Source organism: Oncorhynchus gorbuscha, linkage group LG24 (assembly GCF_021184085.1).
Source record: "Oncorhynchus gorbuscha isolate QuinsamMale2020 ecotype Even-year linkage group LG24, OgorEven_v1.0, whole genome shotgun sequence".
NCBI classification, from domain to species: domain Eukaryota; kingdom Metazoa; phylum Chordata; class Actinopteri; order Salmoniformes; family Salmonidae; genus Oncorhynchus; species Oncorhynchus gorbuscha.
In genome coordinates, this window is record NC_060196.1 from 11,787,566 (window position 1) to 11,805,464 (window position 17,899).

Here is a 17,899-nt window from a genome sequence, read left to right on the forward strand (position 1 = left end):
GGGGTGGTGCCAGGTTTCCTCCAGACGTGACACTTGGCATTCAGGCCAAAGAGTTCAATCAGGCCAAAGAGTTTCATCAGACCAGAGAATCTTGTGTCTGAGAGTCCTTTAGGTGGCCGGGGTAGGCCGTCATTGGGGACCTTCCCCAGATCTGTGCCTTGACACAATCTTGTCCCGGAGCTCTATGGACAATTCCTATAACCTCATGGCTTGGTTTTGGCTCTGGCATCCACACTGTCACACTGGGACCTTTATATAGACAGGTGTGTGCCTTTCCAAATCATGTCCAATCAATTGAATTTACAATAGGTGGACTCCAATCAAGTTGTAGAAAAATAGTAAGGATGATCAATGGAAACAGGATGCACCTGAACTCAATTTTGAGTCTAATTACAAAGGGTCTGAATACTATGTTTTGAAGAATAAAATGTAAAAAACATTTCTAAAAACCTGTTTTTGCCTTGTCATTATGGGGAATTGTGTGTAGATTGAGTAAAAGAATAATTTAATCAATTTTAGAATATGGCTGTAACAAAATGAGGAAAAGGGAAGGGGTCTGAATATTTTCCGAATGCACTGTATACCTTTAGATGGAGCTGAATTTGTCTATGATCTTCAAAGCATTTGGGAGGGATTGAGATACATTGTCTAGATTAAGTAAGATATCATTGGCATATGCAATTATGTGATACATAGAATTTAAAATTGCCCGAGCCAGAAGCTCCATAGAAGAAAATAGCAGAGGTGAGATGGGATCACCTTGTATGCTACTTCTAGCTTTTCTGAATGGAACAGAGCAGGTATTGCCTGTTATTACTATGGCTGAGGGATTGTCATATAGTATTTTAATCATATTAATGAAATTGGACCAAAGTCCCATATGTTCCAAAACCGACCCAAGATATGACCATTCTATTCTATCAAAAGCTTTTTCTGTGTCGAAAAATAGAACTGCCCAAGGAGCTTTGCTTTCTGATAAATCATTTAAGATATGTGATGGATGACGGCGGTTATGAGTATAATAGTTTTTTTTAAACCTGCTTTGGTCCGGATGTATGAATTTGGATAAGAAAGTTGAGACTGTATGACAGAATTTTCAAAAAAAAATGTTTGTCTGTGTGTATCAAAGATGGTGGCGATGGTAAGAACATTTTGTGACGTCCTTACCTTTTTTTCCCCAATAAAAGCTCAATTAGCGTTGCATTTACATCCCTTCCAAATGACCCATTGTGAACGGCTGTGTTAATCATTTCAAGTAACAGTGGACCTAATTGGTTACAAAATTAATAGACCTCAGGAGGAATACCGTCCCAACCAGGTGATTTGGCTTTCTTCATGTTATCCAATGCCCTTTTGAGTTCGTGGAGAGATTTTTTTATTTTGCCTTTACTTAACTAGGCAAGTCGGATAAGAACAAATTCTTATTTACAATGACGGCCTACCCCGGACATCTGACTTTTATGTCAGCGCCTAGTCACAGAAAAACACAGCCATTTTCCAGCCAAAGAGAGGAGTCACAAAAATCAGAAATAGAGAAAATTAATCACTAACCTTTGATGATATTCATCAGATGGCACTCATAAAACTTCATGTTACACAATACATGTATGTTTTGTTTGATAAAGTTAATATTTATATCCAAATATCTCAGTTTACATTGGCGCGTTATGTTCAGTAATGTTTTGCCTCCAAAACATCCGGTGATTTTGCAGAGAGCCATATCAATTTATCAGAAATACTCATCATAAATGTTGATGAAAATAAAAGTGTTATGCATGGAATTAAAGATATACTACTCCTTAATGCAACCACTGTGTCAGATTTCAAAAAAGCTTTACAGCGAAAGCACACCGTGGAATAATCTGAGTAAAGTGCTCAGAGACCAAAACAAGCCATACAGATACCCGCCATGTTGTGTAGTCAACAGAAGTCAGAAATAGCATTATAAATATTCACTTACATTTGATGATCTTCATCGGAATGCACTCACAGGAATCCCAGTTCCACAATAAATGTTTGTTTTGGTCGATAAAGTCCATAATTTATGTCCAAATGTCTCCTTTTTGTCCAAGCGAACACTAGGTCCAGACGAAAAGTCAACAGTTCCATTACAGTTCGTGGAAACATGTCAAACGGTGTATAGAATCAATCTTTAGGATGTTTTTATCATAAATCTTCAATAATGTTTCAACCGGACAATTCCTTTGTCTTTAGAAATTGCCTGACTTAGCTCATGGCATTCTGCCAGACTCCTTAGTCAAACAACTCTTATTCTCTCCCCCTTCACAGTAGAAGCCTGAAACAAGGTCCTAAAGACTTGACATCTAGTGGAAGCCTTAGGAAGTGCAATCGGACCAAATGTACACTATCTTGGATAGGCAAAGAATTAAACCTACAAACCTCAGATTTCCCACTTCCTGGTTTGATTTTTTTCTCAGGTTTTTGCCTGCCATATGAGTTCTGTTATACTCACAGACATCATTCAAACAGTTTTAGAAACTTCAGAGTGTTTTCAGAGTGTTTTCTATCCAAATACTAATAATATACATATCTTACCTTCTGGGCCTGAGTAGCAGGCAGTTTACGCTGGGCACGCTTTTCATCCGAATGTGAAAATAGCACCGCCAGCCATAAGAAGTTAAAGAAAATAAGAGTAGATAACAGTACAAAATCAATTCAGGAGAATGTTTTCTGCCTGTTTGAATAGAAAGTGTACTATTTTCCCTTATGGTTATGAGCTCGGCAGGCATCAATGAGGTGGTAATCAGAGAGTATATGTTGGAAAACCTTGGTTGCCTGTGGATTGTAGTCTTATTAGATTTTCCCTGCATGTCCAAGTATTGCATTCATGTCTGTCCCTATAACCAGTTGGAATTAAGTTGATTCTAAAAATGCTGTTCAGAGAATTTAAAAACACTTAGGATCATATGAATTTGGAGCATACACATTAATAAATTACATTTTCTTACCGTTATGCATACATTTAAGGAAAGTGATTCTGAAACTTCTTGGTCTTCTCCTTTAGCAAGGATGGTGATTTTGAGTTTGAAACAATATGATTACACCCTTAGTTTTGTTTGGGGCCAATGAAAAAGCAGCCAAATGGTTCTCTATTAATACGCGTGTCTTTTTGGTGCAGGTGTATTTCTTGGAGCATTGCAATATCAATATGTTTTTTTTGCTAGGATAGCTGGAACGTTTGATCAAACTATTAAGGACTTTCACGTTCCATGAGAGAATAGCAAGTGTTGCCATTGTTTTTGTAAAATGTCATTATCTTTTCTACTGATAAGCTCATGGATGTAAAATAAAACGCAGGCCTCACAGGGAAACCAACACATTGCCCCCAGTCCCCTCTTCTCCCTAGCCCCCAGCCCTCCCTCCTCGACTGTCCAACTACTGGCTGAACCCTATGTCACCGGCCACTAACAACATACAGTACCAGTCAAAAGTTTGGACACACCTACTCATTCCAGAGTTTTTCTTTAGTTTTACTATTTTTTACATCGTAGAGTAATAGTGAAGACATCAAAAACTATGAAATAACACATGGAATCAGTTACACCCAGCGTCACTCTGTTACAATGGAATTGCACACTACATACATTTTCACTACTTCATGTCAAGTAAACATGAATTAAGGCACTATCATCATCTCACTATAAAACACCAGTATCAAACAGGACAAAGTTGACACTTCATCGGTGAAGCATTTTTACAGACACCATCACCATATCATCTATTCTGCTTCATCATACTCATTATTTCCTCAGTTCACCTCATCCAGGTCCCTACTACATCCAAAACCAACAGAATGAACTACAAACTAACTAGTACTAATACATGTCACTACTAACGAGTACTAATACATGTCACTATACTCTATTCATGGGCCGTGTGCATTTCCTGTTGGTGTATCCTGAGGTAGCTCCTCTCTGAGAACCTCTTCCTTCAGTGCATACAGGCAAACGGCCTCTCTCCCTTGTGGAACTTCAGATGCATCTGGTGCTGGTGGGAGAACTTATTCTCACACTGGGGCAGCTGTAGCAGCTGTAGGATTTCTCCCCTGTGTGGACCCTCTGGTGCCTCTTTAGGTTGGACAAGTGGGAGAAACTGGCCCGGCACAGGTGGCAGCCGAACGGTTTCTCCCCCATGTGCAACCTCTGGTGGATTGCCACCTGTTGGGGGAAACTGAAGGCTTTCCCACAGAATGAACACGGGAAGCGCTTCCCTTTGGCACCGCCACCTTTACTGATGCCGTCTCCACTACGGTCAATTGTTAATGGGTTTGTGTAGCCATTTAGTGTTGAGGCACTGGCATTGTCTGAGATCTGGTTTATTAGAGGAGTGTGAGGAGGATGAAGGCCAGGGAGTGTCTGTGTTGTTGCAGGGTCCATGTTCCAGTTGATAGATCCTATAGAAGGCAGGCTGAAGGCATCACCTGTTAGGGGGTTAACCTGAGGTCACAATCAGTATCTCTGAATCACAACTATAGGAGCAGGATGGAGCATCGCTAGCAGAGTCTGTTCTCTCCAGCTGCATACTGACACCTCCTCATCCCCGCAGACCAAATCTATGCTTCGTCCTGGTCGCAGCCAATCTGTTGTCATGGAGACTAAATCTGGATTTTATTTTGTGTTTGACTGTCCGTTTCCGGTTGTGGTTAACAGTGTTGTTCCCCAGCCCAGAGTTGAGGACGCTGTCCCATCCACTGATGTCATCATCTGGGACATTGTCTGCACTGGTCTGGGAATCCAAGATGGCCACCCAGTCTCCTTTGTTAGCCTCCAGCCAACCACCTGCAGGAAGAGGTTACAAAATAGTTTTTCAAAAATAAGGAAACCCACATATAGAGTTCTATGGACAAAATAATAGCCAGGTGCATCACTATTCCCATTGAAGATTATTACTGTATGTAGGCTATATGTATTTCTCCCTTACCTTGCTCCCCCATCTTTAGTCCACTCAGCAGATCAATGCTCTCTGGTCCGTCTTCTATCATCTCCTGTTTGACCAGCAGCAGATCAGGCTTCCCATCCTCCATGTCTACTGACTGCAATAGTAAAGGTTGGCTTTAGTTGGCACTATTTGGATTGGGTGTAGCATTGAAAGGCATGTATGCAGACGAAACTTATGTATTTGGATCCCCATCAGTTTTTGCAGAAGCAGCAGCTACTCTTCCTGGGGTCCATAAAAAACACAAAGGAAGACAAGTAACAAAACACTTATATAGTGATAGACAAGGACAGTCACACAAATGTAAAATTCGATATACAAACAATACAACAAAAAAATGGTGTGTGTCTGTATGTGTGTCGCCACTGTCCATGCGCCGGTCAATGAGATGCTTGAGTAATTGGAGGTGGGAGTACCATGTGATCATGGCTCAGTATAATACTGCGGATTGCCGTGAATTAGTTTTGCACTTGGACTGAAGAGACCTGTGGTGGCATGCCTTGTGGGGTATGTATGGGTGTGTGAGCTGAATGTTATTTGATTATGCAATCTGGAATTTTCATCACAGTAATATTCTCTCTCGTCAACCCTTTAGGGCTCCCGAGTGGCGCAGCGGTCTAAGGCATTGCATCTCAGTGCTAGAGGCGTCACTACAGGCCCTGGTCCAATCCCGGGCTGTATCACAACCGGCCGTGATCGGGAGTCCCATAGGGACGGCGCACAATTGGCCCATCGTCATCCGGGTTGGGAGGGTTTGGCCGTCATTGTAAATAAGAATTAGTTCTTAACTGACTTATCTAGTTAAATAAAGGTTAAATAACATTTAACCATGCATGTTGTTGACGTTAGTTCTGTACGTGCAGTTAAGGGCGAGGTGTGCTGCTCTGTTTTGAGCCAGCTACAGCTTTGCTAGGTCTTTCTTTGCTGCACTTGACCATATTACCAGACAGTAATCAGAACCGTAACAGTTGATTTTACAGTACAGTTGAGTTGTGTCAAAAACACAACAGACATACCCCTCCCCATCTTCACAACAACTCTGTCATCATGACTTGACCATAAGAGTGTCCGAAAGTAATTTAGCCATTCATTGTAGTCATAGCGATCTGTAGAGTTGCTATTTACGCAAGTTTTCATGTGTCAATTAACTTGTGACATTCCTGGATTACTTATTATACCAATATAGTCAGATTTAATCAAGAAATGCAATAGTCAGTTGAAAAAATGTTGAGTGCAGGACTGTTAATATCTGGCTGTGTTGGCAAAATCACTACATATCCCGTCGAGCCGAGCAGGGGGGAGGCTGCCCGTTGTCACAGTTCCAAGACCAGTCAGAAACATCCAGCTGATGATGCCGGTTGATCTCAAAACTGAACTTGCTTCCACGTTAAGTAGCAATGATATCCTTTACCATCGTGCTGTGTTGTCACTCTCAACGGATCATTAGAAAATGGTGAATTGTTGAAAGTCATTGCTATTGCAAAGCTCTTAATATTAAATATGTAGTTTAAGTATAACTCTGACTTGTGGGATAAGTTTGTCTCTCCTAATTTGATAATACAGAAATAAAACCACCACACTATTCAACAAAACAATACATCATTTAAGTTTTTCCCCAGCTAATTTCTTAGTTACATGATTGTATCACTAGCAAAGGAGTTTTGAAGTTGAGGGTTTAGTATTTATGAAGAATGGCATAGTTCAGCTAGCCAGCTAATCTAGCCCACTGAGGTATAAGAATGGTTTAGCCAGGGATAATGAGCTCGGGCCTAGTGCGCATGTGCACCATCTGGGCCCACATGCACACTAGGCTAATTAAGGAGACAGATTGTAGTTTGTATGCCCTGATTAGTCATTGAAATGATTGGCAATATCGAAAGGTTTTGTTATAAATGACCCATCAAAATGAACGATGGGTCCAGGTGGCGTGGCGAGAATCTGTCTCCTCACCACGCGCTCTCACCACTGGTGTCCCCCAGGGCTCTGTTCTAGGCCCTCTCCTATTCTCGCTATACACCAAGTCACTTGGCTCTGTCATAACCTCACATGGTCTCTCCTATCATTGCTATGCAGACGACACACAATTAATCTTCTCCTTTCCCCCTTCTGATGACCAGGTGGCGAATCGCATCTCTGCATGTCTGGCAGACATATCAGTGTGGATGACGGATCACCACCTCAAGCTGAACCTCGGCAAGACGGAGCTGCTCTTCCTCCCGGGGAAGGACTGCCCGTTCCATGATCTCGCCATCACGGTTGACAACTCCATTGTGTCCTCCTCCCAGAGTGCTAAGAACCTTGGCGTGATCCTGGACAACACCCTGTCGTTCTCAACTAACATCAAGGCGGTGGCCCGTTCCTGTAGGTTCATGCTCTACAACATCCGCAGAGTACGACCCTGCCTCACACATGAAGCGGCACAGGTCCTAATCCAGGCACTTGTCATCTCCCGTCTGGATTACTGCAACTCGCTGTTGGCTGGGCTCCCTGCCTGTGCCATTAAACCCCTACAACTCATCCAGAACGCCGCAGCCCGTCTGGTGTTCAACCTTTCCAAGTTCTCTCACGTCACCCCGCTCCTCCGCTCTCTCCACTGGCTTCCAGTTGAAGCTCGCATCCGCTACAAGACCATGGTGCTTGCCTACGGAGCTGTGAGGGGAACGGCACCTCAGTACCTCCAGGCTCTGATCAGGCCCTACACCCAAACAAGGGCACTGCGTTCATCCACCTCTGGCCTGCTCGCCTCCCTACCACTGAGGAAGTACAGTTCCCGCTCAGCCCAGTCAAAACTGTTCGCTGCTCTGGCCCCCCAATGGTGGAACAAACTCCCTCACGACGCCAGGACAGCGGAGTCAATCACCACCTTCCGGAGACACCTGAAACCCCACCTCTTTAAGGAATACCTAGGATAGGATAAGTAATCCTTCTCACCCCCCTTTAAGATTTAGATGCACTATTGTAAAGTGACTGTTCCACTGGATGTCATAAGGTCAGCGTCAGCTAAATGACTTAAATGTAAATGTAAGAATTTGAGATTTCTGCCCTTGATATCATTTAAGGTACTCAAGTTTTTTTCCCATTGCGTTTCATGTCATTTATCTAGGTTTGGTAACAATTTCATTTTTTGTTAAGTTTTGTAAAAAAATATATATCTACATTTACAGTATGTCAACCAATCATCTGAGGGGCCTTTTCTTTGCCACCTTTTTTGCATAATTTATTTGAACTAGTGTTGTCACTATACCAACATTTTACTAACGATACATTACCAGGCCAAGTATCGCAATACCATGATGGGGAAGGGGGAAAAAAATCAGTGGCTTAGCATCCTGTGCATCGGTTCACATTTTTCAAAAATATCTCAAAACATGTCACTGAAATTCATAATTCAATACAACACATTGAACTTAACCTCACAGTGTATAATAGACTACTGCATAGAATGGCTGATTTGCTCATATTTGCAAAGGCCTACCTGTGATTTAGCTGGAGGAATGGGAGGAAGGAATACACTGTACATACAGAGGAACAGACACACAGGAAGAGCGGACAGAGAGAAGCAGGTGAGTGAGGGCTGGTAGGGGAGGAGGCTGGCTGATGTGATATGCCCATGAAAGTGAAGTGGACATTATTGGAACTGCTTATGCAAGACACTGTGTGCAATAATAGTGTTTCACATGATTTTTTTAATGACCGTGTCATCTCTGTACCCCACACATACAATTATCTGTAAGGTCCCTCAGTCAAGCAGTGAATTTCAAACAGATTCAACCACAAAGACCAGGGAGATATTCCAATGCCTCACAAAGAACCTGTTGATAGATGGGTATATATATTTTTTAAAGCAAACATTGAATATCCCTTTGAGCATGGGGAAGTTATTAATTACACTTTAGATGGTGTATCAATACACCCAGTCACTACAAGATACATATGTTCTTCCTAACTCAGTTGCCGGAGAAGAAGGAAACGATTCAGGTATGTAACCATGAGGCCACGGTGACTTTAAAACAACAACATTGTAGTTACTCCACAATACTAACCTAATTGACAGTGAAAAGAAAGAAGCATGTACAGAATAAAAAATATTCCAAAACATGCATCCTGTTTGAAACAAAGCACTAAATAAATACTCTTAGAGGCTTATCCAGAAAGACGCACAGCTATAATCTCTGCCAAAAGTGCTTCTACAAAGTATTGACTCAGGGGTGTGAATAGTGCTGTAAATTAGTTATTTCCGTATTTCATCTTCAATACATTTGCAAAAAATGTCTAAAAACGTGTTTTCTATTTGTCATTATAGTGTGCGTACATGGGTGAGAAAAAAAATATTTAATCCATTTTGAATTCAGGGTGTAACAACAAAATGTGGAATAGGTCAATAGGTATTAATACTGTCTGGAGGCACTGTAATTAATATGGGCTATCCTTAGCCCTTTCCTGGGTAGCTTAGCTGAGATGGACATAATATGGAGAGAAAAATAATAACATTGTTTAACTAAGAGTCAGTCAATCAGGCACTTGTGAGTGACAGTTGGTGTGGGCATGTGTGTGTGATGTGGGGCTGAAGCTACTGACCCGGAAGCTTGGCTCTCACTCCTCCCAAGTGTTTGTGACAGAGGGTGGACAATGAGCTTCTCGTAGCAGATGTAAGCAATGTCCCCATGCTATCTTGCAGCTTTCATAGCTGGGATAAGTTAATTCTGCCTCTGGCGCACAGTCCTCATTGAGGAAGATGTTGGTTCCTCTCAAGTTCCTGGCTCTCTCCAGAACAGCCATCATGTCCTTGAACCTTAGGAACTTGACCACTATCAGCCTGGGTCTGTCACCTAGGCTGGTTACAGGTTTTCCAGAACTGTGGGCGTGGCTCCACATCAATCTTCTTTTGATCCATCTGCAGATTTTCAGTGATAATTTGCTCACTTTGTGTACTCTATGCCAGCCACAACAATGTTATTCCTCCTGGATTGTCCCTCTAGATAGTCGGTTTCCCAGTCATCTGTAATAGTGATTCACAAACACTTTTGATGTCATCTCGAGTGGATTTACAGTTTGTTATTTACATTTACATTTAAGTCATTTAGCAGACGCTCTTATCCAGAGCGACTTACAAATTGTTATAATCTTGCTGAGAATCTCTTCCATGACATTCACCTCTCCCTGGTCAGATCGCTCATTCTTTTGTTAGTGGAGTCCACCAGTATTAGGACAAATCTCTTGAAGCCATTTTTATGTTGCTGTAACAATTGCTTGTAGACATTTTTGTTGATTTACACTGTTTACAACCTTCTTTGACTTTGGACGAGATAATAGTAGCAACGTAGGCTAACGCTGGTAACTTACTCCACGCAATTCCAGCCAGCACAGCTCGCATGACCGATGGAAACAGCAGAGATTTAAACAGCCACAAGTCCAGGACTATCCAAAGTCCCAGCCACGGGCTAACTGCGTTGCAGGCTGTGTTCCTGTCAAAGAAACCTGGCTAGCTTAACAGCTAGCAGCTAGGTTAGCTGCGTCGCCAAGCAGCAGCTCTTCAGACTTGAGGGTTTGGCAGTGTCCCGGGACAGATAGTAGCGGCCCCCAGCACATCGCAGGATCCAAATTAAAGAGGTAGGTGTAAGGAAGTGCTATTTCTTATGCAAATGACCAGCTTACTGCTATTACATTGCTATAACTGAGACAACGTATTTTCACAGTGAAACATGTTAGGTCCCATACAGGATAGCTTTCACACAGCACACACACCTAATCTCCTTTCTAGCCGAACATTGTGTGACTGAGGACAGCACACACACCAAATCTCCTTCTTTAGCTGAACATTGTGTGACGGCGGGATTCTAGAATGACGGACGGCCCAGCTGAGCCAATGCAAGAAGACTACCCCCAGCCTGAACCAATCCGAAGACCCGATCTTCTAGAATCAACCTACTTTCTGTTCTGTTTAAAATGCATGTGCTAACGGTTAGCGGTCTCTTTGTCTGCTGGTTCCTCATGGGCTAACGGAAGGGCCGTAATTACGCTGTACCAGATATCTTTACTCTGAATAAACTGTCGCTTGTCGTACAATTTTACCACTTTGTCTGAATCGATCCTTGACCGGCTCACCCTTCTACATATCCCATTATCAACATAGGCTAGTAAAAAAAGTCAAAAGGAAAATTTAAGCCTGCAGGAAGAGGTTACAAAAAAAAAAATTAGCGCACTCTCGTTCCGCATGCATTGCGCACTGATGACGTCACTCAGGGGTGTGCCATTGCCACAACTGTTGACCAGGCTGTTAGAGCTGCAATCTGACCTTGATGCCTACAGAGAGACCTGGTTGATTTAAAATGTGTAATTAATTGTGGGCAAGACTAAATACATGTTCTCTAATTCTCACAATTTTTCAGATGGACTACATTTCATTGGGTTCCCGCCTATAAATATCTGGGCATTTTGATTGACAGAGATTGAACGTTTAAAGAAAGTTATAGATGAGCTAGTTAAAAAGATAAGATTGAAAGTGGGATTCTTTTTTTAGAAATAGATCTTTCCTTTCCCTAAATAGCTTTGGTGCCACCATTTACAAGATTGCAGCAGTTTTAAACCTTCAGATGCTGTCTACTATAGTTCCATTCGTTTTATCACAGGTGACAGTTTTAATATACACCTCTGCATCCTGTATCAAATTGGCTGGTCCTCATTAAAGTCTCATGGATCACTTCATTACTCATTTTTGTTTACAAAGCTCAACTACACAAACTTCCAACTTAACTAACTTTGTTGTTAAAGTATAAAAACATGAGATAACCAACCCTGTGAATGGGTTTGAGTAACTCTTGAGGTTCCTTTGGTCTCCCTCGAACTAGGTAAATCCACTTTTTGTTTTAATGAAACTTGAACCAACGACAAAATATATTACAATTGGATGTTCTGGTGCCACTCTGTCTACATAGCTTTATTCATTCTAATCTAAAAGGCTAAACTGATCCTAGCTATCCTGCTCTGAGGGGCTTTGTGGATACGAACCATGACATAAACATGCAGACAGAAGTTTACAGAGGGCTCACCTCATTGAGACTGTGTGTGGTCCTGTGCTGCTCAGCTGGTTCCTCTGTGGGTTCAGGAGGAGGTGTAGTCTGGTTGTCCTCCATGACCATGGTCCCCTCAGGGTTCCCCAGACCCTCCTCACACCCCTCCTCCTTCCCCAGCAGCACCTCTGGACCCTCCTCTTCCTGGAAGAGACAGGTGATACAGATTACAGACATACACTCCCTCAGGTATGTACACACAGATAAAACACACTTTCAACATGGAGTGTTCACCCATCCCCTCTACGTTTGAGTCCTATACTGTAGTTACAGAATTACTTAATTATTGTTAAAACCATCATGGTGGACATAAATATGTTGTGGGTAAAAACAAGTCAGCTATAAGTCAAAAGTAGCCAACAGACAAACCTGCCTAAACTATTTTGATGTGTATAGTAGGTGTTTGTTAGTGTGTAGGTATATTTAGTAAGTGTATAATGGTTATAAAGCGCTGTCAGTGTATGCAGAATAGGGTGAGATCAGATGTGATTCATACTAAAGAGAATCTCAATGAAAGTCTGCATGAAAAGTCCCATTTTGTGTTTATTAAAACACACAAGTTTTAAATACACCATATGAAAACCACACATACACACGTCTCAACTAGAAATCTGAATGATAAACTCCATTTCCTAATTAAAAGTGTCTTGGGAAAGAAATTAAGGAGTTGAATGGAAGTAATGTAATAGGCATTTGTGAACACACAGTACAAACACAATACATAACATACTTTTTAGGCTTATATATGCCTAGGGCTGGGCAATATGGCTTAAAAATCAGCTCGAATCTTTCAAACCTTTGGTTCATTGATCTCAATTTTCTAAAGTTCTCTTTAAATAATCTTTGTTGCACAATTAAAGTTTAATACAATTAATTTCAAACAGTCATAAATAAATCAGGGCTTGTAAAATTATACCTACTGTAGGCTAAATTACATGCCTTCCACAACCATAAGACCCACTAATAATGTAATTATTTTATCAAAATAGTTTAAACTGCTTTTTTTGCAATAATCACTGATCTAGCTTTCAAGTCCATGAAAATACCATTTTTGATAACCTTTTACCAGAACTATCCACATTCACTAATAATGACTAGCCTCTTGTAGCAGGCATTATAGAAAATGAACACAGGTCTCATAAACAATCTCTCAAGCACAAGCCCACGTTCTAGTGAGTAGCCAGCTAATATTTAGATTTAAAGTCTAGCCAACTTCAAATCCAAGTTTATTGGTTAACTTGGATCTATTTGCTTGCTACCAAGGTTGAACTGTTGTGATGGCACCCTCCTGTCCATCTCCAACTGTTTGAACAACAGCCTGTTCACTTTGATTAGATGTTGAAATCAAGTGGGTTACCTGCATAAGAAGATGCTTATTTCTCAGAATGAGAACAAATTGCCAATTCCTTTTTTAATGCTCATTGCACATTTATAAAACACACTGTGGCTAAAATACTGCTAGCGGTACATGGTAACACAATGCCGAGCACACGACAGAACTGAATCTTCCACAATCATGTTCATTGATACTCTCGTTTTAGTAGGATCTGCTCTGTCTACAATTTTGTGAGAAAAAAATGGGTATAGTCAGAAAGGTTAAGTTATCTATCATCGTTGTTGTGAGTGGCATCGGAGGGACTTGGTGTCTGTGTAGGAGTGGGAAGGTGCACAGTGCACACAGCCAGAAGGAGCGAAGGACGCGAGACCAAAAAGACAGTGCCTTCAGAAAGTATTCACACCGCTTGACTTTTTCCACATTTTGTTGTGTTACAGCCTGAATGTTAAGACTGTGTGTCACTGGCCTACACGCAATAACCCATAATGTCAAAAATTTCTAAAAACATATTTTCACTTTTTCATTATGGGGTGTTGTGTAGATGGTTGATATTTATTATTTTAAATCAGGTTGTAACAAAATATGGAATAAGTTAATGGGTATGAATACTTTCTGAAGGCACTGTAGAACGCAAAAAATATCTAAAAATAAAAACAACATTTTTGCGATACATGCATTTGAAACATTGCGTTAAAACATGAATTTGAATCTCCCAGCCATATATATGCCTTATATATCACACAATGTCTGGATGCAAAATATTCTACACTGAAATCTGTAACTCTCGTAATACCAAATGCGTCTGTGGATATTTTTCATGACGACAACAATGACAGTTCATCTTTGTCTTTAATGCAGGGTTTGATACAACCGTCAGAAGCTATTGAGTGGAATGGTTGCTTTCTATGTTATAGAGTGGAATGTTTTTTCTGCTGGTGTATCCTGAGGTAGCTCCTCTCGGAGAACCTCTCCCCGCAGTGAGTACAGGCGAATGGCCTTTCTCCCATGTAGACCTTCAGGTGCATCTTCAGCTGGCGTAAGAATTCTTCTGACAATGGGGTCAGCTGTATTATTTCTCCCCTGTGTGGACCCTCTGGTGTCTCTTCAGGTGACCAGCCTGAGCAAAGGCCATGTGACACTGGGTACAGCTGAAGGGTTTCTCCCCCGTGTGGACCCTCTGATGCCTCTTCAGGTCACCAGCTTGAGCGAAGGCCATGGGGCACTGGGTACAGCTGAAGGGTTTCACCCCTGTGTGGACTCTCTGGTGGATCTCCACCTTCTGGGGGCAGCTGAAGCCTTTGTTACAGAACATGCAGAGGAAACGTTTCTCTTTACTTTTGCCTAATGTTGCTCCCCCACCCCGAGCCTGGTCTCTAGCTCTGTAATTTGAGTTCAATCCCTTATCGAAAAGGACGAGGCGGTGTGGATCAGTAGGCCCTATCGATCTGGACACTGGGTTGCAATCCCTGAACGTATGTAAAGGGGAGTGGGTAGCGACATTTGCACTTGTCTCTAAGCTTTCCCTGTAATCTAAGAAGTCTCTGTCCTGTGTGAGTCCATCTCCAAGGTGACTATCTGCATTCCATGTGGGAGGAACGTCGCCCTCCACTTTCACAGTCACTTCATCTACCACTATAACCTCCCCTTTCTCATCTAGGCACCCTTCAGAGTATACACTACTACTGTACCGGTTCCAGTCCCCTCTAGACAGATTAGTCTGTCTCTCTAAATCCAAGGGCATGTTGTTAGGGTCCATCTCTGTAGCATAAGAACAAGACGGACCATCACCTCCAGTGTCTAACGAGTCACCATCACCATGGGAATGAACAGTCCTCTGGCTCTGGTGAAATACAGGTAAATACTCTGAGTCAGGAGGACAGCCCAGTCTCCCCAGGCCCAGTCTCTCTGGGTCTGATCTGTGGTCAGATCCTCTGTGTAATTGTATTTGTGTTACAGTTAAAGTCTCGGTTTCTGTCTTTGACTTGAGGATGTCGCTCGGCATTCCACTGACCTCCGTGATGCTGTGTCGGGTCCTGGACTGCGTAGTGGTGGGGTTTTCTGTGGCTACAGGGGGCGGTCCAGCCACTCCATTCTGGATGTCTCTACTGTGCCATGGGTCCTGCTTTCCTTCAGACCTCTCCTGCTTGACCCCAGGACCTGCAGCCTCTGTAGACTGACACCAGAAGATTGGAGGTTAAAAACGGTACATGAGTTAAGTTGGATAACGTCATGTCATAAGGAAGTCTCACAAGCTCCCCTATGGCAGATAAATGAGGATGTACATGTAAGCAAGTGAATAGATGAGTGGAGCCTTTCTGGAATAAACTGATCACATATGATGCACTGTAATTTAATGTAACACTATTACACTAACCTCGATCACGATAACGTTCTGGATTGAGGTTCCACTCCCCTCATCAACAGTGATTGGTTGGTCATCTCTGCATGTATTGTGTCCCGCTGGCTTCACAAAGCTCTTGTGGCCTCCAGTGAGATATCTTTCACCTGAGAGAATGATTGGGGGAAAAGAAGAGGTTTTTGTACCGTCAATGGTCAACAGTATATTGTACACTATTGACACTGTCGTCTAGAATTGGCAAGGATGTAAGGTATCCCTCATTGATATAATATTTATTGATCGGTGTATTATATTCCATGCATAACATTGTTTTCATTTAGTAAATAGAAAACGCAGTAAATCAAGAATCTGTTTAGAATATGATATTATGTCTTTGCACAAGATAGCTTACTAAGCAGGGGAATTATTTCACACCATCCAACAACTGACCAAGACCCAATTCTGGATAATACATCTGAACACAGAGCGGAATGGGGCGACAGTCAGTGAGTTATATATGAACAGACAGTCAATGAGCTATATATTAACAACGACAGTCACTGAGTTATATGAACCGTGACAGGCTGCTCAGCTTTGCCCTTCTGCAAAATGATGTACCTCTTGCCATTCTTCTGTGTCGGTCATGGATCTTGACACTACTGGGACTAGCAACGGCGCGCTCCCGTGCCACCTTCAGTTCCAGAAGCTGTAGTTTCCTTTGCAATGACCTGTTTTCTTTCTGGCTTTGAGTCATTTCCAAACGAAACACTGCATAGTCGTCATCTACGAGTTTACAGATCTCTACCACAGCTGCGTTTGCTAGCACCTCCATAATGGAGGCTATTTGTGTGTGAAAAACCATACAGTTAGCCATTGTTAGCTAGCGTAACGTTACTTAGCAACTAGTTCGCGTTACATAGATAGCATCCATCAACCAAGTCCTGTCTTCAACGCAAATTAAACACTAGATGGGGTACGTATGTGATGCTGTGCAGTTAAATTAGTGACATTTTGGGTTCCATGATGTTAACAAACGTATTCATAACAACAATAAAACCTCTAACGTGTAAATTGTTCATGGTCACTGTTCACTTCCGTTTACTTCTTCTTCTTTGGTATAGTGCCAGTCGGTTTTAAATAGAACGTTGTGGGCACCGCCCGCCTATGGTGAAAACAACCTGTGGTTACCTTGGTTACCTAAATGCCTCACAGCAAAAACTTGACATTTTTCACACGGAAATTTTGTTGTCTGCTTGTTTTAGTCCATTACAAAACTAAATTTAAGAAAACTACAACATGTCTAAAGATTACATTGCCAGCTCCCAAGCATTCTCACTATTTTAAAAAACGTAATATTGTTCTTCACTCAAGCCCCTTTTCATGAAGGCGCTAACGTTAGCCACGGGAGTGCTAGCTAGTTACCAACCTTAACATTAAACTAGCCAAGACCAACAACAAACTATAAAGCTACAAGTAATGTGTGGAGTTACAAACGGACTATCCAAAAACGAGTTAAATGTCTTACCCCCCTTCTAATTTCCTTAATTTTGTCACTAGAGTCAAATACTTTCCGTGGCACACATCAGAGATATACTTTCTATAGAACAAACTCCACATCAGGATAGGCAGCGGAAATTAATAATTGATGTATGTGTGTTATATTAAACATAGAGGAAGGAGTAAAATGTAGACAAGCAATAAACATTTCAGAACAACGACTAGTCGAATAAAACATGGGAGAGATGACGAATTTTGGCAAAGAGATTTATTCACAGAAGAATACACTTGAAACAAATAGCCAAACTGAAAACTGCAGACATTACTCGTGCCTCCACCGCGAGTAAACCGCCATAAAAAAATATTTTTTTAATTAAACGCAACCTGACATGATCATTGATAGCTGCCTTGAAAGACACACGTAAAAAATGCTTTCTGCTACTAAGATCAGTGAAATGTAGGCTAAACTGACAACGGAGTGAAGTGCAGAAATTTCAACGAGCAAGCAAGTCGCAGCAATGAATTATTGAGTGAGGGGTGGGGGGGATTCTGTCATTGGGAGATTTTCTGCACAACACAGGCCCGCTCATTAGGCAGCCGCCTAGAGCGGCAGTTTAAAGGCCACATTTTCAGTGCTAAACTGACCAAGACGCAACTCCAACAACACATAACACCTCACATTATTCCGCCCCAAAACAGTGA

General features: G+C 41.9%; 1 protein-coding gene across 3 annotated transcripts in view; it reads right to left on the reverse strand.

Moving 5' to 3' along the window:
* Positions 1-17,110, reverse strand: part of LOC124012486 — a 33,735-nt gene extending 16,625 nt beyond the window's left edge. Inside the window, exons 1-6 of one of the 3 annotated variants that reach the window (XM_046326145.1) lie at positions 16,319-16,827; positions 15,737-15,867; positions 15,374-15,535; positions 12,006-12,170; positions 4,942-5,053; positions 3,474-4,799 (exon numbers count right to left, since the gene is read on the reverse strand). In XM_046326145.1, the coding sequence (XP_046182101.1) occupies positions 4,555-4,799; positions 4,942-5,053; positions 12,006-12,170; positions 15,374-15,535; positions 15,737-15,867; positions 16,319-16,574 (1,071 nt within the window). In that variant the 5' untranslated portion in view covers positions 16,575-16,827 and the 3' untranslated portion in view covers positions 3,474-4,554. Of the gene's footprint in view, positions 1-3,473; positions 4,800-4,941; positions 5,054-12,005; positions 12,171-12,551; positions 15,536-15,736; positions 15,868-16,318 lie in introns of those variants that run through there. The other 2 variants (XM_046326144.1, XM_046326143.1) reach the window with 2 other exon arrangements.
* Positions 17,111-17,899: the final 789 nt, after the last annotated feature.